Here is a 25624-nt window from a genome sequence, read left to right as displayed (position 1 = left end):
AAGTAAATGGAAGGCACTGGACATGGAAAAAAAAAACTTATCTGCCAGAAGCTGTTTTTCACTACCTGCAGAATAAGGCTCCTGCTTCTCGCTGTGAATGAATTCCTTTCGCTCGTATTTGGCTCTGATCCACTGTTCCCGCAGCAGCCTGGAGAAGAAAAGAAACACAGAGGAAAAGGTGCAAAATACAATGAGAAAGAATCCTGAATCGTTTGTCCTAACAAAATACAAGTGTGATTTGAAAGCCCTGCAAAGGAAACCCTGCGTTGTGCAGGGTGGAGTGGGAGGGATCCTCTGTTTACTGTCGGACGACAAGAAGTGGTTCCCCTGCACATCTGATTTTATTGGAAACCTATTAAATGAAGTTGACAGGTCACAGAAAATATCCCAGGATAGTAGAGGACTTTGAAAGATTAGCCAGTTCAGTCCCCCTTGCCAAAGCAGGATCACCTAGGCAGGTTTGGAAAGTCTCTAGAGAAGGAGACTCCACAACCTCTCTGGAGAGCCTGTTTCAGGGCTCCATTCACCTTCACCATAAAGTGACTCCTTGTGCTGAGGTGGAGCCTCTCCTGTGTTCTAGCTTGTACTTCTTGTTCCTTGTCCTCTCACTGGGCACCAGTGAAAAGAGCCTGGCATCTTCATCTTGACACCCACCCCCCTCTCAGATATTTATAGGCTCACAGGATGTTAGGGGTTGGAAGGGACCCAAAGAGATCATCCAGTCCAACCTCCCTGCCAGAGCAGGACCATACAACCTAGCTCAGGGCACACAGGAACACAGCCAGACAGGCCCGGAAAGGCTCCACAGAAGGAGACTCCACAACCTCTCTGGGCAGCCTGTGCCAGTGCTCTGGGACCCTTACAGGAAAGAAGTTCCCCCTTGTGTTGAGCTGGAACCTCCTGTGCTGCAGCTTACACCCATTGCTCCTTGTCCTATCCCAGGGAGCAGATGAGCAGAGCCTGTCCCCCTGCTCCTGGCAGCCTTCAGATACTTATAGACATTTATTAAATCCTCTCTAAGTATTCCTTTCTCCAGCCTAAACAGCCCCAGGTCCCTCAGCCTCTCCTCACAAGCCATGCCCTCCAATCCCCTCATCATCCTCCTAGCCCTCCGCTGGACCCTCTCCAGCAGATCCCTGTCCTTCTGCAACTGGGGTGCCCAAAACTGAACACAGTATTCAAGAGGAGGTCTCACCAGGGCAGAGTTAGAAGATGTGGCTAAGATCCCCTCTCAGCCTCTCAGATGCAGCAGAAGAGCCTGTTCCCACCCACCCTGTACCAAACTCCCTCACCACATGAACAACTTTTAACATGACTTCCTCAGACTTCATTCTGCAGAAAATGGGATCAGTAAATGAAAAAAAAAAGCAAGCCCAAACACAACTGCATGCAAAAGAAGGATCTTTGCCCTGAAGCTACCCATGTGAAAGCAGAAATTAGAATCACAGAATGGTTTAAGTTGGAACAGACCTCAAAGATCATCCAGTTCCAACCTCTTGCCATAGGCAGGGACACCTCCCACTAGAACAGGCCACTCAAGGTCTTATCCAACCTGGCTTTGAACACCTCCAGGGAGGTGGTGGAGCACAGAAGCACCCAATGTGATCAAAGATCACATTGGGTGCTTCTGTGCTCCACCACCTCCCTGGGCAGCCTGTGCCAGTGTCTCACCACCCTCACCCTTTCCTACCATCTACTTTGCATCTCCCCTCTGCCAGTTTAAACCCATTGCCCCTTGTCCTGTCGTTACAAGACCATATCCCTAAGCATCACAAGAAGGGATCTTATCCCTGTGCTTGGCATTGGTGAGGCTGCACCTGGAATACTGGGTTTAGTTTTGGGTCTCTCACCCCAAAAAGGACACCTCCCACTAGAACAGGTCGCTCCAAACTGGTCTTGAACACCTCCAGGAAGGGAGCATCCACAGCCCACAGATTCAGTGTGCCTTGTACCTGCAAGGATGTGATGGCCTTTCAGCAGCCCCAGCTGTGGAGATATTGTCTCCTTGTCATGGAATCAGTCAGGGGTTGGAAGGGACCACAAGGATCATCTAGTTCCAATCCTCCTGCCATGGGCAGGGACACCCTACCCTAGATCAGGCTGGCCACAGCCTCAGCCAGCCTGGCCTCAAACACCTCCAGGGGTGGAGCTTCCACCCCATTCCAGGATCTCACCACCCCCATGTCACACGTGGAACATCACTGCAACCTACACTAGATTCTATAGTCCTGCTCTGGAAGCAGGGTTGGACTTGAAGATCTCCAGAGGTCCCTTCCAGCCTGTGGAAGGTCCTGTGATCACTCAAAAGAATTCATAGAACCACAGAATGGTCTGGATTGGAAGGGACCTTTGAGATGTTTGAGATGACCTTTCAGACTGGACGTGAGGAGGAAGTTGTTGAGCATGAGAGTGGTGAGAGGCTGGAATGGGTTGCCCAGGGAGGTGGTTGAGGCCCCATGGCTGGAGGTGTTTGAGGCCAGGCTGGCTGAGGCTGTGTGCAGCCTGCTCTAGGGTAGGGTGTCCCTGGGCATGGCAGGGGGTTTGGAACTGGCTGCTCCTTGTGGTCCCTTCCAACCCTGACTGATTCTATGATTCTATGTGTCAGGCTGGAATTTATACTTGCAGTAGGAAGTGGAAGCCTAGCCCAAGGATGGGTGACACTTGTGACTCGATGAGCATGGAGCTTGCTGCAGGGTGTTGTGCAGCTCACTAGGAAGCAGGGGAATACTTCAAAGTGGGACATGGGGCAGTAGTATCACAGGCCCTAGACAACTTTCTGGAAGGGGTGTGAAAAGTGGCAAAGCCTCAGAAAGACCAGGAGAACATGGCTGGGGAAGGATACCAAGGCTGTAGAGCACAGGACCTGAGCACCAGAGGGTAGTGAGAACTCACGTGGCAGAGCTATTCCAAACTCACAGCCTGTACTACAAAGTCTAAGCCAGGAAAGATGCCTGTGGCAAAGCCCTCTGCCTTTCATGTTGAGAATGATACCAATGCTTTATACACCAAGACTTTAGCTTTCAAAAAGGATAAAAATACCCCTCCCACCCCAAAGGTTATAAATACTTTTGTCCCCTCTCTTTGCTTTCAGGGGAACACTGGCACTAATGAAGTCCTTTAGATCTAGGATATGCTAGAAATTGCTCCAAACCATTTTTAACTGCACTTAGTTCTTAATTGCCCTAGAACCTTAAATAGCTCAAGCAGGCAGAAAGCAAAGGCAGAAATAAAGGCATGTGTCATGCCAGCATCACAGCAGACATCTTCAGGTGGCCTACACTGACGACGGTGAAAGATCCATCATCATTGGGCACCTCTATAAAACCCATCGCACGTCCACACCACATCAACTTCTCTGCCAAGGAAAGCTGTTTGATGTGCTTAATGATCTCTTCTTTATTGCTGAATATGCAGATTTAATGCTCTCTCTTCAGCAGATACCATAGAATCAAGCAGGCTGGAAGAGACCTCCAAGATCATCCAGCCCAACCTAGCACACAGCCCTGGCCAGTCAAACAGACCATGGCACTAAGTGCCTCAGCCAGGCTTTGCTTCAACACCTCCAGGCACAGCAACTCCACCACCTCCCTGGACAGCCCATTCCAATGCCAATCACTCTCTCTGACAACAACTTCCTAACAACATCCAGCCTAGACCTGCCCTGACACAACTTGACACTCTGCCCCCTCGTTCTGTTGCTAATTGCCTGGCAGAAGAGCCCAACCCCACCTGGCTACAGCCTCCCTTCAGGTAGCTGCAGACAGCAATGAGCTCTGCCCTGAGCCTCCTCTGCTGCAGGCTGCACATCCCCAGCTCCCACAGCTTCTCCTCACAGGGATCTGCTCCAGGCCCCTCACCAGCTTCATTGCCCTTCTCTGGGCACCTTCCAGCACCTCATTACTTGTGAAAACTGATCTGCAAGTACAGCAAATGCATTCAACATATCTGCAAGACACTATTCAATGAGAACTGCAACTCTAATCACTTTCCTGGCACTCAAGGAAGAAGTCATTACACATGTTTCATCCCACCCATTGTTTCAGCCACTTGGTTGGGGCATCAGCCTTCTCCCTCAAGCAGCAGAGCACATCCCTCTACCCAAAACTCAACTGTGAGCTTCTGCTCTAACAAAAATAATGCACCAGCTCTGCTTTCCCCCCTTCTGTTCCTGTTTTCATGACTGATCTTTAGTTGTCACACACACATCTGCAAGTATGACTGTGAGCTCTGAAGATGAACACCCATCTCCCTTCTGCTGTCATCCTGTGCTACGTTCTGGTTTGAGCACAACCCATCAGCTCAGCAGGTTCAGATGCATTCTGTACCAGTGTGTAAGGTTGTGCAGGATGCTCCTTCTGGATCTGACACACACACACACCAGCAACCTGCAAAAGCAAGAGGCTGATGGCCCCAAAACTATCACTTTATTACCTGTTTCTATACCTCTGCTACATCATCAACAAAGCTACCAAAATTTAATCATTACTCCCAACAACAATACTTAAATTTGTTCCCCTTCTTGCAATGTTTCCAGGCTGGCTCCTGCAGCTTGGTATCACCACAGCCACTCTTGGATCTTTTGACCAAGATGATTAAGGATTTAACTAGAAGGAAGCAAATTCACACCACCCTCAGCTCCAGATGACTTCAGTGGATTCAGCAGGAGCTGCAGCTGTTCTGAGTTTCTGGAAGTCAGCCTTCCAGTAGGAATCTTTAAATAGAGCATCAATTAGGGTCCCTGTGCAGCAGAAGGGAAAACACTCTGAGTGTATAATGCAAATACAACAGCCACACTCTGCTGGTCTCACAGCTTGGGGAACATTGCTCTGCAGTGGCTTATTTCCCATGACATGCCAGCAGAGGTGGTTTGATAACTCCACAGCTTTTGTGCAGCAGAGCTCAAACTGGGCAGCTATGAGGTGCCTCATCCAAAGGGGTATTGCTGAGAAGGTGAATGGAAAACAAAACAGAGGTGATTGGTGGTACCCAGCAATAGCTTCACCAAGGGCAAATCATGCCTGGCAAATTTAGAGGCTTTCTGTGGTGAAGTCACAGCAACAGGGGACAAGAGAAGGGCAACTGGCATCATCTACCTGGACCTGAGCAAGGCATTTCACTCTGTCCCATATGGTCACCAAACTGGAAAAGAGACTTGATGAGTGGAGCACTGCTGGATAAGGAATTGGCTGGATGGTGGCATGCAGAGAGTGGTGATCAAAGGCACAATGTCCACCTGGAGACCAGTGACAAGAGGCGTCCCTCAGGGGGCAGTGCTGGCACCAGTGCTGCCGAACATCTTTGTCAGTGACATGGACAGAGCAATCAGCACACTCTCAGCAAGTCTGCAGGTGGCACCAAGCTGTGTGGCTCAGGCAACTTGCTAAAGGGCAGGGATCCATCCAGAGGGACCCGGACAGGATGCAGAGGTGGGTCCACGCCAGCCTCGTGACATTGAACAAGGCCAAGTGTAAGGTCTTGCACCTGGGGTCAGTGGAATTCCAAGCACAGCTCCAGGATGGGTGGAGAATGGCTGAGAGCAGCCCTGAGGAACAAGCCCTGGGGGTCTGGGGTGATGCAAAGCTCAACAGGAGCCTGCAGTGTGAGTGCAGCCCAGACACAACCCTGTGCTGGGCTGCAGCAAGAGCAGTGTGGGCAGCAGGGCAAGGGAGGGGATTCTGCCCCTTGGCTCTGCTCTCTTCAGATCCCACCTGGAGTCCTGTGTGCAGCTCTGGAGCCCCCAGCACAAGAAGGACATGGAACTGTTGGAGCCAGTCCAGAGGAGGCCACCAAGATGCTGAGAGGGCTGCAGCAGCTCTGCTATGAGGACAGGCTAAGAGAGTTGGGACTCTGCAGCCTGGAGAAGAGAAGGCTTTGAGGAGACCTTGGAGTGGCCTTCCAGTATCTGAAGGGAGCTACAGGAAGGCTGGGGAGGGACTACTGACAAGGTCTTGTAATGAGAGGATGAGGAGGAATGGGTTGAGAGTGGCAGAGGGGAGATCCAGACTAGATGTTAGGAAAGGGTTCTTTGCAGTGAGGGTGGTGAGACACTGGCACAGGTTGCCCAGGGAGGTGGTGGAGCACAGAAGCACCCAATGTGATCAAAGATCCACCTCCCTGGTGATGTTCAAGGCCATGTTGGATGAAGCCTTGAGCAACCTGTTCTAGTGGGAGGTGTTGCTGCCTATGGCAGGGGGTTGGACCTGGATGAGCTTCGAGGTCCCTTCCAGCCTAAACCCTTCTATGATTCTATGCTACAAAACACTCTCAATAACCTCTCCAGCACTTGGGGCAGAACAGGAGTGGCTCTGGTGGCAGTTCCCACCGCAGACAGGACTCCAACCACCCTACTTTCCCAGTTCACAGAAAGCACTTTCTGGCAGCTCATCCATTCTTCCCCTTTCCCCTTCAGCACAAACCCAGACTCTTTCAGCAATCATTTCCCAGAAACCATGATGCACCAAGAGGAGCCTGTGGTCAGGGCAACTCACTGCAAGGCCAAGAGCTGCAGCTTCTGCTCCAGTAGGTATTTATAGAAAGCAGAACAACTCCACCAAGTGAAACTGAAACGAAAATCCATCAGGGATGACAACAAGGCCAGCATCTCCCTTCAGTGCAAGCTGAGTGGGGACTTGATCAGCTTCACTCCCATGGACTGGAGGCAATTCTGCCAATAAAAAGATGGTGTTGGACTCCAGTTAGACTGGAACAGCTTGGAGGAATTTAAACAGGAGCAGGAATTTGTCCTGGGATCTCTGGGATCTAAAAGCAAATGTACATTAGGGACCAATGCAGGTACATTCTTTGCCATCATTGCCAGTGCACTGCAGGCCCTGATCTCCATCTCACTGTAAGTGTTCCTTGAGAGGCCTTTTAAAACATCTCTTGCTGTGTTCCAGCTGATCCCCCAGGGATCAAACTGGGCCTGATCCTGCTCAGTATTTTTGTTGATGATCTGGAGCAGGGGATTGAGTCCAGCATCTGTAAGTTTGCAGATGACACCAAGTTAGCAGGTGTAGATCTGCTGGAGGGTAGGAGAGCCCTGGAGAGAGACTTGGGCAGGCTGGATGGGTGGGCAGAGGCCAATGGGATGAGACTGGACAAGACTAAGTGCAGGGTTCTACACTTTAGCTATGACAACGCCAAGCAGTGGTACAGGCTGGGGATAGAGTGGCTGAGAGCAGCAAGGCAGAGAGGGACCTGGGGGTGCTGGTAGAGAGGAGCTGAAGAAGAGGCAGCAGTGTGCCCAGGTGGGCAGCAGAGACAATGGCATCCTGGGCTGGCTCAGGAGCAGTGTGGGCAGCAGGACAAGGGAGGTTCTTCTGCCCCTGTGCTCAGCACTGCTCAGGCAACACCTTGAGTGCTGTGTCCAGTTCTGGGCTCCTCCATTCAAGAGAGATGTTGAGGTGCTGGAAGGTGTCCAGAAAAGGGCAATGAAGCTGGTGAGGGGCCTGGAGCAGAGCCCTGTGAGGAGAGGCTGAGGGAGCTGGGGGTGTGCAGCCTGCAGAAGAGGAGGCTCAGGGCAGAGCTCATTGCTGTCTACAACTACCTGAAGGGAGGCTGTAGCCAGGTGGGGTTGGTCTCTTCTGCCAGGCAAGCAGCAACAGAAGAAAGGGGACAGAGTCTGAAGCTGTGGCAGGGGAGGTCTAGGCTGGATGTTCGGAGGAAGCTGTTGGCAGAGAGAGTGATTGGCATTGGAATGGGCTGCCCAGGGAGGTGGTGGAGTCGCTGTCCCCGGAGGTGTTGAAGCAAAGCCTGGATGAGGCACTTGGTGCCATGGTCTGGTTGACTGGACAGGGCTGGGTGCTAGGTTGGGCTGGCTGATCTTGGAGGTCTCTTCCGACCTGGTTGATTCTGTGATTCTATGATGCTACCAAAGGTATTTGAATAGGCATGTCAGTAACCAGGGGTGGACATCACATGCTGAACACAAACCCCCTCTTTGATTTCAACAGGGGTTCTGAGAACAGAAAGGACTTTAGCAGCAGCCTTGTGCTATTTAATTGCATCCCTGGTGATGGGATAATGGAACAAACACATTTTTTTCCACAAACAGGAATAGTTTGAGTACACCATTCCTAAACTGTGGAGATGAGCAGCTTTTGGGATCAACTCCAAAAGCTCTAGCAGCCCACCTAAAGTCTGCCAGGCTGCTGGTTAGAGGGAATGTGTCATTGTTTGGCAATTAGAACAGAAAGGCCTTTGTAATTATCAGGATAAAAATACAGGAGAGAAAAAAAAACCAAAACAACCACCAAAAAAAACCCCACAAACCCCAAACCCAACAAACAATGAAAACCAAACATCCCAACCTCCCAAAATCCTAAGGAAAACAAAACAAAATCACATTTCCAGCACGTCCTGAACTAAAAATAGAAAGGATTGGGCTGCACTGGGGATGTGGCAGGTCCAGAGTTCAACAAAGCACTACCAGCAGCAGGAGTTCCAAATCTCTTTTCAGGTGTTTGTTTGCCTGCCTGGCCACCCACCTGAGAACAGGCTCAGCGAGGAAGGTGCCACAGAACCACAGAATCTCTTGGGTTGGCAAAGCCCTTCAAGCTCATTGAGTCCAGTCATTAGTTTCACACTGAGAACTCCTTGACTAAACCAAATCGTAGCATCATAGGATGTTAGGGGTTGGAAGGGATGCAAAGAGCATCCTGCTATTTAACACAGACCACAGAGGAACACATCCAGACAGGCCTTGAAAGGCTCCAGGGAAGGAGACTCTCCCTCAGCACAACATCTCATCACTATGAATTGCTATGGTTGGAAAGGACCACCAGGATCATCCAGTCCAACCTCCATCCCAGCAGCCTTCATCACTAGACCATAGCCTCAAGCACCACATCCACTCTGCTTTTAAACACCTCCAGGGATGGTGACTCCACCACCTCCCTGGACAGCCTGTTCCAGTGCCTGGCCACTCAGGAAAGAACTTCCTCCCAACAGCCAACCTAAAAATCCCCTGGTGCAAGTTGAGGCCATTTCCTCTTGTCCTGTCATTAGTAACTGGGGAGAAGAGACCAGCTCCAGCCTCACTGCAACCTCCTTTTAGGTAGTTGTAGAGGGCAATAAGTTCCCCTCTCAGCCTCTTCTTCTCCAGACTAAACACCCCCAGCTCCCTCAGCTGCTCCTCATAGGTCATGTTTGCCAGACCTCTCCCCAGCCTCCTTGCCCTTCTCTGGACACCTTCCAGCACCTCAACATCTCTCTTGAATGGAGGAGCCCAGAACTGGACACAGCACTCAAGCTGTGGCCTGAGCAGTGCTGAGCACAGGGGCAGAAGAACCTCCCTTGTCCTGCTGCCCACACTGCTCCTGAGCCAGCCCAGGATGCCATTGGCTCTGCTGCCCACCTGGGCACACTGCTGCCTCATCTTCAGACTACTATCCAACAGTACCCCCAGGTCCCTTTCTTCCTGGCTGCTCTCCAGCCTCTCATTCATCGTGCACCAAGTCCCTCAGCTGGGTGCCTTTCCTAGGGCTCACTACAGTCCAAACACCGCAGATGCAGCACAGCTGCTGCGGCTCTTTGAGGATGAACAACAGACAAGAAGCCCCAGTCAGAGGTGAAAGTGGTGATATGGGAAAAGGGACAGAGAACAGAGAGTGTAGGAAGCTAGTTAAGTCATTGCCTGTGTGAGCACTGATGTCCTCTCCTATGAGGACAGAGTGAAAGAGTTGGGGCTGTGCAGGCTGCAGAAGAGGAGGCTCCCAGGTGACCTTCTGGTGGCCTTCCAGGATCTGAAGGGGACTACAAAAAAAAAGTTGGAGAGGGACTTTGTAGGCTCTCAGGAAGTGACAGGACTGGGGGGAATGGAGCAAAGCTGGAGGTGGGGAGATTCAGAATGGACATGAGGAAGAATTTGTTGAGCATGAGAGTGGTGAGAGGCTGGAATGGGTTGCCCAGGGAGGTGGTTGAGGCCCCATGGCTGGAGGTGTTTAAGGCCAGGCTGGATGAGGCTGTGTGCAGCCTGCTCTAGGGTAGGGTGTCCCTGGGCATGGCAGGGGGGTTGGAACTGGCTGCTCCTTGTGGCCCCTTCCAACCCTGACTGATTCTATGATTCTATGGTATAAAGCATCATCAGTCAGATAAACACAAAGGAGGTGACTCAAGCTTGAGAGGATCTTGAAACACTCTCATGGAGAAGTGTTCAAAGATGAGAACATCAGAGACTCCAGCCAAGAATGTGACCCACAACTGATGCCAAGTGGACAAAAGGTAGAGAGGTCAGACTGAGGAAGACTCAGACCTTCCTCCCAAAGACCCCAAAAGGTGACCACCAGCTGGTAATGAGCATGCATAAAGAGGTGGGACAGTATGGAAATGAGTTCCAGGCACAGACTGGAATAACTCCACCTATTCCCAGAACTAATTGTGATAACCCTGCCCCTGCACTGGGTGTGTATGATTCTGTAGTACAAACATTTCACCTGAACAAGCTGTGCAGGGGCTCTGGAGGAGGACCTCCCTGTGCCACCCAGCGCTGATTAAGCTTCTTTCCTGATAACCCTCTGTCTGTTGTGAGGTCTCATTTTCCCTACGTCAGTGGCTTGACAGACACCAAGCACCACCATCCACTACTACTCTCTGACTGCATCTTCGTGGGCCACCATCAAGTCCAGCAAAGACAGAAGCAATGAGAGCCGTCCAGGAACACCATTTCCAACCCTCGCATTTGTAGCTGCTGGAATTTGTCAGAGGTTTTTCCAGCTCAAACCAATCTGCTCCCCACAGGCAGATCTCTGGACACAGCTGTGCCAACTTTCTGTCAAACAATTTATTTTTTTTTTTAATGAAATTCTAAGTCCAAGTCCAAATTTTGGCTCAGACTGCAAGGAGAGCCACAGCAGTGTAGACTAAAAGCCTGTCTAGCTACATGCTCTGCATCTTTTTTTATCTGCTAAGTCCTTGCTTGGACCTGCCTTTAAATGGCTTTGTGGAGACAAGAGGCAGCTGGGGAGCTTTGGTCATGACAACCCCAAGCAGCACTACAGGCTGGGGACAGAGCGGCTGAGAGCAGCCAAGAACAAAGGGACCTGGGGGTACTGGTAGATAGGAGCTGAAGATGAGGCAGCAGTGTGCCCAGGTGGGCAGCAGAGCCAATGGCATCCTGGGCTGGCTCAGGAGCAGTGTGGCCAGCAGGACAAGGGAGGTTCTTCTGCCCCTGTGCTCAGCACTGCTCAGGCCACCCCTTGAGTGCTGTGTCCAGTTCTGGGCTCCTCAATTCAAGAGAGATGTTGAGGTGCTGGAAGGTGTCCAGAGAAGGGCAACAAAGCTGCTGAGGGTCCTGGAGCGCAGAGCCCTGTGAGGAGAGGCTGAGGGAGCTGGGGGTGTGCAGCCTGCAGAAGAGAAGGCTCAGGGCAGAGCTCATTGCTGTCTACAACTACCTGAAGGGAGGCTGTAGCCAGGTGGGGTTGGGCTCTTCTGCCAGGTAAGCAGAAACAGAACAAGGGGACAGAGTGTCAAGTTGTGCCAGGGGAGGTCTAGGCTGGATGTTAGGAGGGAGTTCTTCACAGAGAGAGTGATTGGCATTGGAATGGGCTGCCCAGGGAGGTGGTGGAGTCTCTGTGCCTGGAGGTGTTGAAGCAAAGCCTGGCTGAGGCACTTAGTGCCATGGTCTGGTTGATTGGCTAGGGCTGGGTGCTAGGTTGGGCTGGGTGATCTTGGAGGTCTCTTCCAACCTGGCTGATTCTATGATTCTATGGCTTGAAGAGCCTTGGGGCTGATGTGCCAGCCACCCCCCACCCCCCCAAGCCCATTCTCCATCAGCAAGCTTCTGCAGAGGAGCAAAAGATAGGGTCGAGTTGGGTTGGGGTTTTTTTGGTTATCAAGGCACAAAAGTCTTGCTTTGTGGATCTGGAGAAGCTAGAGCTGAATCTGAGCATGCCAACCCATAACACACCCAATTAAAATGCTAACTGGCTCCCTTTCCTTTGGTTGTTTTACATGCACGCTCCAGTTCACCACAACACTGGGTTTTCTTCAGAATGGTTAAGCACAGATTAAAAACATGCTGGAAACAGCCTGTGTCAGTACTGTCTTAGCCTTGTAGCAATTTCCTGTGGAAATTAAAGGAATCGATAGGAATTAAGCAGCTTTAAGCAGCTAACAACAAAGAGAGATGAACAGCAAGCAGGAAAGGTCCTGTGGCTGGCTGAAATCGAAGGAGCCTGATACAACTACTTGAAAGGAGGTTGTAGCTAGGCAGGGGTTGGTCTCTTCTGCCATGCAACCAGTGGCAGAACAAGAAGACACAGCCTGAAACTGTGGCAGGGCAGGTTCAGGCTGAATGTTAGGAAGAAGTTCTTCATAGAGTGAGTGACTTCATTGCTGTGTACAATTACCTGAAGGGAGGCTGTAGCCAGGTGGGGTTGGGCTCTTCTCCCAGGCAAGCAGCAATAGAACAAGGGGACACAGTCTCAAGCTGTGCCAAGGGAGGTCTAGGCTGGGTGTTAGGACAAAGGTCTTCACACAGAAAGTGATTGGCACTGGAATGGGCTGCCCAGGGAGGTGATGGATTCACCATCCCTGGAGGTGTTTCAAGGAGGCTGGATGAGGCACTTAGTGCCATGGTTTAGTTAATTAGAAGGGTTAGGTGATAGGTTGGACTGGATGATCTAGGAGGTCTTTTCCAACCTGGTTAATTCTGTGAGTGGGAATATCTCAGGCACTTGGCTGACAGCAGTGATGCTCACAGACTTCCTGAGGCCAAGTTCCCAATCTGAGCCACCAAAGGATGCTCCATCACTTGGGAATTGATGAGCACCCAATCAAAGAGACCAGATTGCAGCACCTTGAGCTCTAGACCCAGGACATCAAGCACTTCTAAAAGCCATGGATGAAAAATCTGAAGATCTGCACAAATAACACTCCACTTCATCCTGCAAGGCATTAATCATCAGAGATGTGTGTGAATAAAGTCCAGTCTGCAGAAGAGGAGGATCCCAGGTGGCCTTCTTGTGGCCTTCCAGGATCTGAGGGGGGCTACAAAAAGCCTGAGGAGGGACTTTTGAGGCTGTCAGGGAGTGACAGGACTGGGGGGAATGGAGCAAAACTGGGGGTGGGGAGATTCAGGCTGGGCATGAGGAGGAAGTTGTTGAGCAGGAGAGTGGTGAGAGGCTGGAATGAGTTGCCCAGGGAGGTGGTTGAGGCCCCATGGCTGGAGGTGTTTGAGGCCAGGCTGGCTGAGGCTGTGTGCAGCCTGCTCTAGGGTAGGGTGTCCCTGGGCATGGCAGGGGGGTTGGAACTGGCTACTCCTTGTGGTCCCTTCCAACCCTGACTGATTCTATGATTCTAAAGTGCTAGAAAAGCTGGTGCCAGAGGACACCAGGTGAGAAGCTTGCATCCTCAACCATCATTATTATGTCCCCTGTGTGGGAAGGGACCAGACTGATCTTCAAAAAATCAGGCTGAGGTGGTGGCATTGGGAGCTCCTCTACCAAATGAGCCAAACTTTAAGTGACAGGGGGAAAAGAATAACTCTCAATCCAGGGATTTATGAGGTGATTTTCTCTCTGCACATTTCAATTGCACCATAATACAACGAGACAGTCCTGCTAATAACTGTTCTTCTTCAGATGACTAGACAAGATGACTCCTCAAGATGTGAGCCTTACTGGGATGCATCCTCTCTCTGACTGATGTCTCATCTCACTCTAGATTAGACAACCACACAGTACAGCTCATGCCATTTAACTCTGCCCCATTTTTCCTTCCCAGGCTCTCAAATGTGCTGGCAGGCAGTGTACTGAAGTGTTCTGCATAAGGAGCAGATTGCAGCTCCCACTTATCCAAGCCTGGAGAGAGGAGCAGAGCAGCGCACTGCGGCTCACACGCGGCTCCACAGAACCTGTGTCTCTAGAGCAAGCAAAAAAGGCAACACAACATGATGTTAAGTATTGGGCAGGGACGTGGATGTACTTCCAGCACTGCCAAAGACCAGGAAGAACTCATCTCCAGTTTTCAGCCAAGCATATGCCTGAGCAAAGCCTTTTTCCTTTGCCTTTACTCAAAAGTGATGCTACCAAGCGATACTTGCAAGGTTGTCTGCCCCAGAAAAAGCTGTTGCAGCTCTCAGCCCTTGAACAGAGCTGGGCCATGACCACTTGTGAGCATCCAAAGAGGAGGTTTGTGGTTTTAATTCCTCACCCAAGGTTTTTTGGGCCAACACAGCAGTGATGCAGGAACATCCCAGAGCCTGGGACTCATTTCAGCCTCAGGGACTGCCCAGTGGTACAGAAGCTGGCTGCTCTGCTCACTGCTCCTGATGCACAGGCCAAGTTTCTGGCAGACAGAAGATGAGAAGAGAACACACAAAGGTGATGTTTCTTTTCTTTGATTGGGTGTTTTTTTTTTGCCTGTGCACAGCTGCTAAGTATTCCCTGGGCGATTCCAGAGCACCCCTCCAACTTCTCTAACCTTCTCCAAGTGTCTGACAGAGCCAAGGAAGCCACAACATGGTTGCAGAAGCCAGATGCTGCAGGCAAGCACCATGCATTTCCCAAGGAGTCAAACACAACATCACAGGCAAAAAGAACCAACAAAGGACAAGCTGGAGCTGCAGCACTTCTTTCCCCTAGCTCTGAAATTTGCAATTCCTCAAGCAACCTGTGATGGTTTGGGTGTTACCTCCCTTCCCCACTTAAGAAAATCACCTAGACTAGACTCAGCTGAGCTGGAAATTACAATGGAGCTTCATAGTCACAGCTTAGCACAATGTATAAGCAGATATTTACAGCTATATGCAGAAATACACAAGCTAGAAAGGTAATACAGAACCACAGCAGCCCTCCCAGAAACCAGAGTCCCCAGCAGGGGCTCCCAACCACACTTCCACCTCCTTCCCACCCCTCTACCTTATCCCAGACTTTGCCTTACGTTCAAGCTGAGTTTGGAGAACTGGCCAGGGAGATTAGGAAGCAGAAGGATTAGTTACACAGACAGCAGGTTAGAGAGAGAAGGGAGGCAGCCAGAGCCAGAGAGCAGCTCTGTTATCTATATTTATGTTCTTGCTTTATACATCTCAGCAAGCCTCTGAGTGAAGCAGTCATCACCACTGCTTCCTTTTCACAGCCTAGAATCTAATTCTTCTCACCAAAACATCCCAGCTAGGCTCAAACTAGCACAAAACCAAGGGAGAGGGATTGCAGAAGCAGCACCACGGACTGAAGCTTCACCTGAACAAACAGCCTGTCCTCGCTGTGCCTGGTTGCTCTCTTCTCTCAGGTGGCCAGCACCAGAACAAGAGGACACAGCCTCAGGCTGTGCCAGGGGAGATTTAGGCTGGAGGTGAGGAGAAAGTTCTGCACTGAGAGAGTCATTGGACACTGGAATGGGCTGCCCGGGGAGGTGGTGGAGTCGCCGTCCCTGGAGCTGTTCAAGGCAGGACTGGACGTGGCACTTGGTGCCATGGTCTGGCCTTGAGCTCTGTGGTAAAGGGTTGGACTTGATGATCTGTGAGGTCTCTTCCAACCCTGATGATATTGTGATACTGTGGTATGACAGCAGCCTGCCACGCCAAGCCTGAAGGCAGCTCCCACAAACTCTGCCCAGCCACTGCAGCTGGCCAGCAAGGTTTGTTGTCATTAGAAGCATCCAAACTTCTTGCTGCTGCAGAGTGTGGGCTGGCACACAGCAGCAGGGTGCCAGTGCTGGATGGAGGTGGCACCCACCACGATGCTACATGGTGCTGGGAGCTGGGAACAGCTTATGCTGTGGCAGTGATTGGACTGCAGCGAGGCGGGCAGAAAGCTAAATATACAGCCCTTTAAAAAGCAGCACTCCCCTGCTCTTGTTTAGTATGCATCTGTTGGAAGGCACAGGCAGCCTCAAACTGCAGCAAGAAAAATACCTGGCTCATTATCCTAGCAACATTCCCAGTAGGAAATGTACCCACAGAGGCTTATACTGCAGTGATGTCAGAAGGAGATCATAGAATCATAGAATCAAACAGGTTGGAAGAGACCTCCAAGATCATCCAGGCCAACCTAGCACCCAGGCCTGGCCAATCAACAAGACCATGGCACTAAGTGCCTCATCCAGGCTTGGCTTCAACACCTCCAGGCACAGCGACTCCACCACCTCCCTGGGCAGCCCATTCCAATGCCAATCACTCTCTCTGCCAACAACTTCCTCCTAACATCCAGCCTAGACCTCCCCTGGCACAATTTGAGACTGGCACAACTTGAGATCTGCTCCTGCAAGAGGTCTCATCTATCCCAAAGCACCCTGTGGCTACTGCAGGGACCCAGAAGCAGCAGTCCAGAGAACACCCACATGAGCTGAGCTCCAAGCTCGGTTCAGAAATGAGGACATCCAGGCTGAACATTGTCCCAGTGCAAAACAGGCACAAGGTGGGAGCACAAAGAGCCAGAGGTTGGTTTTCCAACTGCTAGCAGGAAGAGTAGCCCTGCCTCAACCAGTAACTCATGCAGTAACAGAAAAGAAGCAAACTCCAAAATTCCTTAACTCTCCTGCTCCTGTTTCTCACAGGTTATAAGCCACTCAAGGTACCTCTCCATCAGGCATCAGGAAGGGTTGTGGACAGAGCAGCTGCCCCAGTGGCACCAGCCAAGTGCCAGCAAGGTCCCTCTGTGCCCACAGACAGCTTTGACAGGGCTGTAGCTGGAGCTCAGCCACTGCTCAGCAAAGCTCCCTGGAGTGCAAATGCACCACAGGATGTAAGAGGAAAAACATTGTAGTGGCAAAGTCTGAGCTGCATTATCAAAGGAGGCCAAACTGAGCGAGCACAGAACCAGCCACAGACTTTTTTCAGCTCAACAGCAGACCAAATGCAAGCACTTGTGGTCTCTAAGCTGCTTGGGCTGCAGGGTGAGCTTTTGCTGCCTCTTGGCCTGGCCCCTACAAGGACAGGTGGGTGCACAGCTCAGGATGCCCCAAGTTGCAGAGGGACCTGTCTCACTTCCAGCCAGGCTCCCTTGGTAGGAGCTCTGCACCCCCTTGAGCAGGGATGGGTCATGGAAAACAGCCATGACCGTGCTCCTGAATAACTTGAATACCAAATGTCACCCTGCCCTGTAAGGACAAAACAGCATCTCAGGCTGCAGTGCAACATCTAACTACGTTAGCAAGGAACTGGACCAGGTGATCTCCAGAGGTCCATTCCAATGTTATGCTTAGAGTGTGAAGAAAGGTAGGAAGCCTGTCTGTGTTTGGAGGACAAGCAGCAATCCTGCTCTCCTGGTGTGGACAGGCAGGAGCAGACAGGTTTTGCCCTTGACTGTCACAAGGCAAGACCCTGCCACGTCTTCCTGCCCCTGGGTTTGAAGCATTATTTTTCCCTAATGAGTCTTTACTGCATCACAGCCCAGACCTTTCATAGCCTCACCCACACAAGCACAGCATCTTCCTCACCTTCCCCAAGCCAGGGCAAAGACTGGTTTCACAAAGATACAAACCCCACCTTGGCAGTCTGCAGGACCCTCAAAACCAGTTTCAGTTCCTCTTGTGCCTCCCTAGATGGTACAGCACATGCTGGCCACTCAGCCCTCCTGCTCTGTGAAATCCACCCCAGCTTAGCAGAGAGGATTATCCTGCACTGTGCAGGAGACAATTTCTTTTCATTTGCCTTCACAGAGGAGATCCTTTTTTCATTCAGGCAAGAAGACAAAGTCCACCACCTTGGCACTAAGATCCAGCACAGAATCATAGAGCCAACCAGGTTGGAAGAGACCTCCAAGAGCATCCAGGCCAACCTAGCACCTAGCCCTAGACAATCAACCAGACCATGGCACTAAGTGCCTCAGCCAGGCTTTGCTTGGACACCTCCAGGCACAGTGACTCCACCACCTCCCTGGGCAGCCCATTCCAATGCCAATCACTCTCTCTGACAACAACTTCCTAACAACATCCAGCCTAGACCTCCCCTGCCACAGCTTGACACTCTGTCCCCTTTCTTCTGTTGCTGCTTGCCTGGCAGAAGAGCCCAACCCCACCTGGCTACAGCCTCCTTTCAGGTAGCTGTAGACAGCAATGAGCTCTGCCCTGAGCCTCCTCGGCTGCAGGCTGCACACCCCCAGCTCCCTCAGCCTCTCCTCACAGGGCAGTGCTCCAGACCTCTCATGAGCTTTGTTGTCCTTCTCTGGACACATTCCAGAGAGTTCCACAATTGCAGTGCACTTTTGCCTTGTACATAACCTAGCATCTCATGCAGCTGATACGCAGCTCCCGCTCTGATGCAGAAGGACCTTTTTGAAAAGGCAGAGGAACATCAATGGGTAGACACTGGCATGTTTGTAGCCTCAGAAACTTGGAAGAGGGCTGGGGACCAGCCCAACTATTGACTCCCCTGCATCATCTCAACTTGCACTTATTAAGCAAGATCCCACACGTAGCATAAACTCTACCACATGCGCGCAGGAGAACAAAGATCTTTCAGAGCCTTTTAGAAACGAAACCTCCTTTGTGGCTGAAGCGAAGGGGGGAAAAAAAAACCACCACCCAAAAGCTTCGTGCCAGAACTAAAAACGTTAACAGAGGCTGCAGCTGCACAAACAAATAAATGCTGTTTACCAGCAAAGGTATTTACTTACTGACAGTCAAGAAACGTTGGCTTGTAATAAAACGGTGGCATTTTAGATTCGTACTTTGCTTTTGCTACATTGTTCCCGTTCGAGGCCATAAACTGTGGGGGGGGAAAAAAAAGAGAGAGAAAACAGTTTTAAAATGTTAATGGTATTTTCCTTTGTCTTCTGCTGCTGCTGAGGAGTAATAAATGTATTGGGATGGGGCCTCAGTTCGGTTCACTTACTGAGAGGTTTCCTAGAGTCGCAGAATTAATTGGGTTGGAAAAGGTGTTTGAGGTCATTGAGGCCAAGCTGTCACCTAACACCCTCCAGTTAACTAAACCATGGCACCAAGTGCCTCACCCAGCCTCCTTTCAGACACTTCCAGGGACTCCACCACCTCCCTGGGCAGCCCATTCCAATGCCAATCACTCTCTCTGACAACAACTTCCTCCTCACATCCAGCCTAGACCTCCCCTGGCACAACTTGACACTCTGTCCCCTTCTTCTGGTGCTGCTTGCCTGGCAGAAGAGACCAACCCCACCTGGCTACAGCCTCCCTTCAGGGAGTTGTAGACAGCAATGAGCTCTGCCCTGAGCCTCCTCTGCTGCAGGCTGCACACCCCCAGCTCCCTCAGCCTCTCCTCACAGGGCTCTGCTCCAGGACCCTCACCAGCTTTGCTGCCCTTCTCTGGACACCTTCCAGCACCTCAACATCTCTCTTGAATTGAGGAGCCCAGAACTGGACACAGCACTCAAGGGGTGGCCTGAGCAGTGCTGAGCACAGGGGCACAAGAACCTCCCTTGTCCTGCTGCCTACACTGCTCCTGAGCCAGCCCAGGATGCCATTGGCTCTGCTGCCCACCTGGGCACACTGCTGCCTCATGCTCAGCTACTCTCTACCAGCACCCCCAGGTCCCTTTCTTCCTGGCTGCTCTTAGCCACTCTGTGCCCAGCCTGTAGCACTGCTTGGGGTTGTCGTGGCCAAAGTGTAGAACCCTGCACTTGTTCTTGTTAAATCAGCCTTGCTGCTCTTCTCTGGACACATTCAAGCATCTCAACATCTCTCTTGAATTGAGGGGCCCAGAACTGGACACAGTTTCCCCAGGACTGTCCATAGAAGGGATGCTGTGATGGCTGCACCTGCAAATCAGGGCTCAGAAGTCAATACTGATTTCTATTGCCAGGCCTCCCCTAGGCTCAGTGTTGACAGTGAGGACAGGTCCATGTCCCTGTCACACATGCACTGTTCCCTCTGGTCCCCATGGGAGCAGAAGGGAGCACACAGTGACATGGGAATGAGATGGCTCCCAAGGGATCCAGTGCAGAAATTAGGGAACCAAAGGGCAAAGCCTGACACTGTCTTGCAGTGCTGCAGCCCCAGCAAGTCAATGGTCTCCAACAATATGCTCTTTGCTTTGCATCACATCACTTGTTTCCAAAGGGTATTTGAATTGTTACAAAGCCCTGCCAGCAACCTCAGAAAGGAGCAAGAAGTGTTTAACACATAAAAATCCTCTCTGCATTGCCAGCTTTCCTTTCCTTCTGATCTCTTTAGGACCTCTACAAACAAAACCACTTCTTTCCCTATTCATAAACTTTAATGAAAGCCACAGAATCACAGAATCAGTCAGGGTTGGAAGGGACCACAAGGAGCAGCCAGTTCCAACCCCCCTGCCATGCCCAGGGACACCCTACCCTAGAGCAGGCTGCACACAGCCTCAGCCAGCCTGGCCTTAAACACCTCCAGCCATGGGGCCTCAACCACCTCCCTGGGCAACCCATTCCAGCCTCTCACCACTCTCATGCTCAACAAATTCTTCCTCATGTCCAGGCTGAATCGCCCCACCTCCAGCTTTGCTCCATTCCCCCCACTCCTGTCCCTCCCTGAGAGCCTAAAAAGTCCCTCCTCTATATCCTTAAAAAGTCACTTTCTAAAGTGTGGGAAAAAAACCCAACTCTTTTCCAGGCAGCCATGTCAAATACCTTCTGTCTTGTATCCAGTGCCAAGCACACCCTTAGAACAAGAAGTTAAGCCTCTTCTTACTGTTTGGTTTTGTTGTTTTGGGTTGGGTTTGGGTTTTTTTCCCTTCAAGTTTTGGGGTTTTTTTTTTCTTCATTATTGTTTGTGACTTTCTCAAGTTACAAATTCTAGGCTCAAAAATACCCTGGAAGGAAAACCTCATGCAACACAAAGGCCTCCAGGATCTGAAGGGGGGCTACAAAAAAGCTGGGGAGAGAGTTTTTAGGCTCTCAGGGAGTGACAGGAATGGGGGGAAAGGAGCAAAGTTGGAGGTGGGGAGATTGAGCCTGGCTGTGAGGAGCATGAGAGTGGTGAGAGGCTGAAATGGGTTGTCCAGGGAGGTGGTTGAGGCTCCATGGCAGGGGGGTTGGAACTGGCTGCTCCTTGTGGTCCCTTCCAACCCTGACTGATTCTATGGTTCCATTTTCCTCATGAGACACATGACTCCATGAGCTGTGGCTTCCAGGGAATGTTCAAATCTACAACCTGAAAGATAAAGAGCAGGGACTGGTAGCATCCTTCATGCCTTTAGAGACACCAAGAGTCAAAGCAGATTGGTTTCCTGGGTGGGCTTGCCTTTAACAACATCACCCAAAGCTAGACCTGTGCATGGCATAGAGAGAACTCAGACTGTGAGGGCTCAGTTCTTCAAGATGCAGAGTTTAAGAATCTTTAACACTGAGTGAAACAAAGGCAGAAATAGCTGAGCTGGGCAGGGGCAGCTCTGCTCACCCTCCAGTCTGGGCTAGAGGTGATGTAAGAAACAGTAGAAGGCAATTTCTTTAAGATCAGTGATTTCTACACTATTTCATTTATATCTTCACAGGGGTGGGTGAAACCCTGGCAGTTTCTTCATGCAATGGCTATCCCATTCTTCAACCAGCAGCATGGAGCTCACTTCCACATTCAGGAATTATCAAGACACATCACAAGATCTCAGGCTGTCAGGGGCTGGAAGGGACCCAAAGACATCATCGAGTCCAACCCCCCTGCCACAGAAGGACCATCATCTGAGGTCATGTCTGTTGTGGCACCTTTAGAAAGGACTCTGCTGGTAGGACACAGCAAACCCAAACTCTCTGGCACTTCAAGTCTCAGCTGCACATACCTCCACTTGAGCATCATCCCAGTCATCCAGACGGACGGACTTCACCTTGCTGACCTGGGGAATATTGCGATGGATTCCTGAACAGTTCAAGCAGATGAAGATCCCTAGGCTGTGAGATGCCCAGTCAGGGTCTGAAAGCAAGAAGGAAGGAGAGAATTGCATTTGACTGGTTGATGGAATCACAGAATCATAGAATCAACCAGGTTGGAAGAGACCTCCAAGATCAGCCAGCCCAAGCCAGTCACCTAGACCATGGCACTAAGTGCCTCAGCCAGGCTTTGCTTCAACACCTCCAGGAATGGTGACTCCACCACCTCCCTGGGCAGCCCATTCCAATGCCAATCACTCTCTCTGACAACAACTTCCTCCTCACATCCAGCCTAGACCTACCCTGGCACAACTTCAGACTCTGTCCCCTTCTTCTGTTGCTGCTTACCTGGCAGAAGAGACCAACCCCACCTGGCTACAGCCTCTCTTCAGGTAGTTGTAGACAGCAATGAGCTCTGCCCTGAGCCTCCTCTTCTGCAGGCTGCACACCCCCAGCTCCCTCAGCCTCTCCTCATAGGGTTTGTGTTCCAGGCCCCTCCCCAGCCTTGCTGCCTTTCTCTGGACACCTTCCAGCACCTCAACATCTCTCTTGAATGGAGGAGCCCAGAACTGGACGCAGCACTGAAGGTGTGGCCTGAGCAGTGCTGAGTATAGGACCTCCCTTGTCCTACTGGCCACATTGAGGGAGGAGTGACAAGGCAGGGCAGGATACAGCAGGAGGGCTCAAGAGTCACCAAGTTCCCTTGTTTTAAAAGCACTGAATAACTCTAGAGGCAAAGCAGAGATGTGTGCTAGCTTCTGTTCATACTAAACTAACAATTAACAGATTTGCAACCTCAAGTGCAGCTGTCATTCACAAAAATCCAGTACCCAGACAACTGCATATGCCTGAGACCTCCAAAACCATGCTCACACGAAGAGAAGAGGTGAATGTTCATCTCCCATCAGCAAATCCCCACCCAGGCACTGCACGGAACAGAAACCCCAGTTAAAACAAACAGCTCAGGGAAATTGCTGTGCTGCTTCCTCACCTTGCTGTGGATTCATTTTCATTTGATTTGGTTTACTTTTTGCAGTGGCAGTGCTCCACAGAGAGCCTTTCCTCCCACAGCTACGGCTGCTCCATGCCAGGAGGCTTCCAGCCTTTGCCTTGATGGAAAAATGCTGCCAGTGGCAGCTCTGTGCTTTCTCTGAGTCAAACCACACACTGTTTACAGCCCTGAGCTGACATCTCACACAAAGCACTTTAAACACAAGTCCCTCCAATTCCTCCTTGGCAGAGGTACTGCCTGAAGCAGAGGGAGATGGAGAGGAATTGGAGGAGGGCAGGGGACAAGGGCAGAACACATCCAGCAGTGTCCCTGGCACTGCCTCACCAATAAACTTCATACAGGGATCTTTGTTTGAACTCGGACTAGCAAATGTCAGTGCCTGCCATTTCAGCTGTGGCCCAGCAGAAAGAGCTTCCTTGCAAGCCACTGAGTCAGCCACTAGGATCATAGAATCAAACAGCTTGGAAGAGATCTGCAAGATCATCCAGCCCAACCTAGCACCCAGCCCTGGCCAATCAACCAGACCATGGCACTAAGTGCCTCATCCAGGGTATTCTTCAACACCTCCAGGCACAGTGACTCCACCACCTCCCTGGGCAGCCCATTCCAATGCCAATCACTCTCTCTGACAACAACTTCCTAACAACATCCAGCCTAGACCTCCCCTGCCACAACTTGACACTCTGTCCCCTTGTTCTGTTGCTGGGTGCCTGGCAGAAGAGACCAACCCCACCTGGCTACAGCCTCCCTTCAGGGAGTTGTAGACAGCAATGAGGTCTGCCCTGAGCCTCCTCTTCTGCAGGCTGCACACCCCCAGCTCCCTCAGCCTCTCCTCACAGGGCTTACATTCCAGGTCTCTAAATCCTATATCCTCAATGTCCCCCCAGGGGAGATGCTCTCAACCCCATCGTCCCTCAAGTCCCCTCACATCATCCTTCTCCAAACCCCCACATGGCCATCCCATTGCATCATGATGCTGTGAGCAGTAGGGACAGGTTTTCCCCTGGGCTATCCCCAGCTGTTTGTGCTCCCACAGTAATTACACCAAATACTTGTTCCTCACAGCACAGAAACTGCTTCTAGAAAGCAAGGGAAGGAGCTTTCTCCTCCAGATCCATCTTTAAGAGGCTGACTATGCCACTGCAGCAGCAACAGGCTGAGTGTCAAGGGCTGCTACCAGCCCTTGCCCATGGGGACAGCCACCAACTTCCCTCACACACTCCAGGGAGGACCAGTTGGGTTCCCCAGAGGTGGCTGTGTTCAGATAAAACCCCAAAAGCTAAATGAACAACCTCAACAGAAGCAGCTGGGTCCCCACCCAGGAGAGAGGAGCAAGCTCCCAAGCTGGTACAAGTCCCATCAACCACAGCTCCCTTGGCAGCAGCAGCCACAAACGCAGGAGGGGGGTTCCTGTTTCACATCGTTTCTCATCCTCACATGAGATCCAAACAACTACAGCTCAGGTCTGACAAATATAAGCCTGTCAAATCAAGCCAAGCACACTGCAGCAGCAACCACTGCCACTCAACACCCAGCCACACCAGTGGGTGCTCTGCCCCACCAGCCCCAACCCCCACACTCTTACCTTGCTCCTCTCGTGAGGATGAAGCAGTTCAGCTTCGCATCACACCTGGGCTCACATCACTTATCCTATTGCTGCCAGGGACTGGGTTCTAGGCTGATTTTCTGCATGTCCATGCATGCCTCTGTGCTTAACTCCTCACATCTCCAAACACACAGCTGTAACCAAAGGCTGGCACCTGCCAAGCTGCCTACCATGACAACAGTCCAAGGTGCAGCACTGTGGTCCCAGCAGCCTAGGCCCATGAGACCAGACCATGCGAGTCAGGCAAGGTGAAAGCACCAGAGCTGCTCACTGGAAACTCATCTGTGCCAGCTTGGGCCAGGAGCATACCTGGTTCTGGAGGACAGAAGTGACTCCTACTCCTTTTCAGGAGTGAGAATCATAGAATCAGCCAGGTTGGAAGAGACCTCCAAGCACATCCAGCCCAACCTAGCACCCAGCCCTGGCCAATCAACCAGACCATGGCACTAAGTGCCTCAGCCAGGCTTTGCTTCAACACCTCCAGGCACAGTGACTCCACCACCTCCCTGGGCAGCCCATTCCAATGCCAATCACTCTCTCTGACAACAACTTCCTCCTAACATCCAGCCTAGACCTCCCCTGGCACAACTTGACACTCTGTCCCCTTCTTCTGGTGCTGCTTGCCTGGCAGCAGAGCCCAACCCCACCTGGCTACAGCCTCCCTTCAGGGAGTTGTAGACAGCAATGAGCTCTGCCTTGAGCCACCCCTTCTGCAGGCTGCACACCCCCAGCTCCCTCAGCCTCTCCTCACAGGGCTCTGCTCCAGGCCCCTCATCATCTTCATTGCCCTTCTCTGGACACCTTCCAGCACCTCAACATCTCTCTTCAACTGAGGAGCCCAGAACTGGACACAGCACTCAAGGGGTGGCCTGAGCAGTGCTGAGTACAGGGGCAGAAGAACCTCCCTTGTCCTGCTGCCCACACTGCTCCTGAGCCAGGCCAGGATTCTGGTATGGGTCAAGAAGTGGCTAAAGGGTGAGGCACAGAGAGTAGTGGTGAATGGTGCCACATCCAGTTGGCAGCTGGCACTAGTGGTGTGCCCCAAGGATCAGTGCTGGGCCCAGTCCTGTTCAACATCTTTATTGATGATCTGGGTGAGGGGATTGAGTCCAGCATCAGTAAGTTTGCAGATGACACCAAGCTGGGAGCAGCTGTGGATCTGTTGGAAGGTAGAAGAGCCCTGCAGAGGGACCTGGCCAGGCTGCATGGGTGGGCAGAGGCCAATGGGATGAGATTGAACAAGGCCAAGTGCAGGGTTCT

General features: G+C 51.5%; 1 protein-coding gene across 1 annotated transcript in view; it reads right to left on the bottom strand.

Annotated features, from left to right (window-relative positions):
• ADAP1 (ArfGAP with dual PH domains 1) overlaps nucleotides 1-25624 on the bottom strand; it is a 93952-nt gene that overhangs the window by 57220 nt on the left and 11108 nt on the right. The window contains exons 2-4 of the mRNA XM_064153729.1: nucleotides 21659-21789; nucleotides 18555-18646; nucleotides 66-148 (exon numbers count right to left, since the gene is read on the bottom strand). Coding sequence (XP_064009799.1) covers nucleotides 66-148; nucleotides 18555-18646; nucleotides 21659-21789 — 306 coding nt within the window. The remainder of the gene's footprint in view (nucleotides 1-65; nucleotides 149-18554; nucleotides 18647-21658; nucleotides 21790-25624) is intronic.

This window comes from Pogoniulus pusillus, chromosome 13 (assembly GCF_015220805.1).
Source record: "Pogoniulus pusillus isolate bPogPus1 chromosome 13, bPogPus1.pri, whole genome shotgun sequence".
Lineage (NCBI taxonomy): Eukaryota > Metazoa > Chordata > Aves > Piciformes > Lybiidae > Pogoniulus > Pogoniulus pusillus.
The sequence above is the reverse complement of the archived record's forward strand: the minus strand, read 5'-3'. Positions and strand labels throughout refer to the sequence as shown.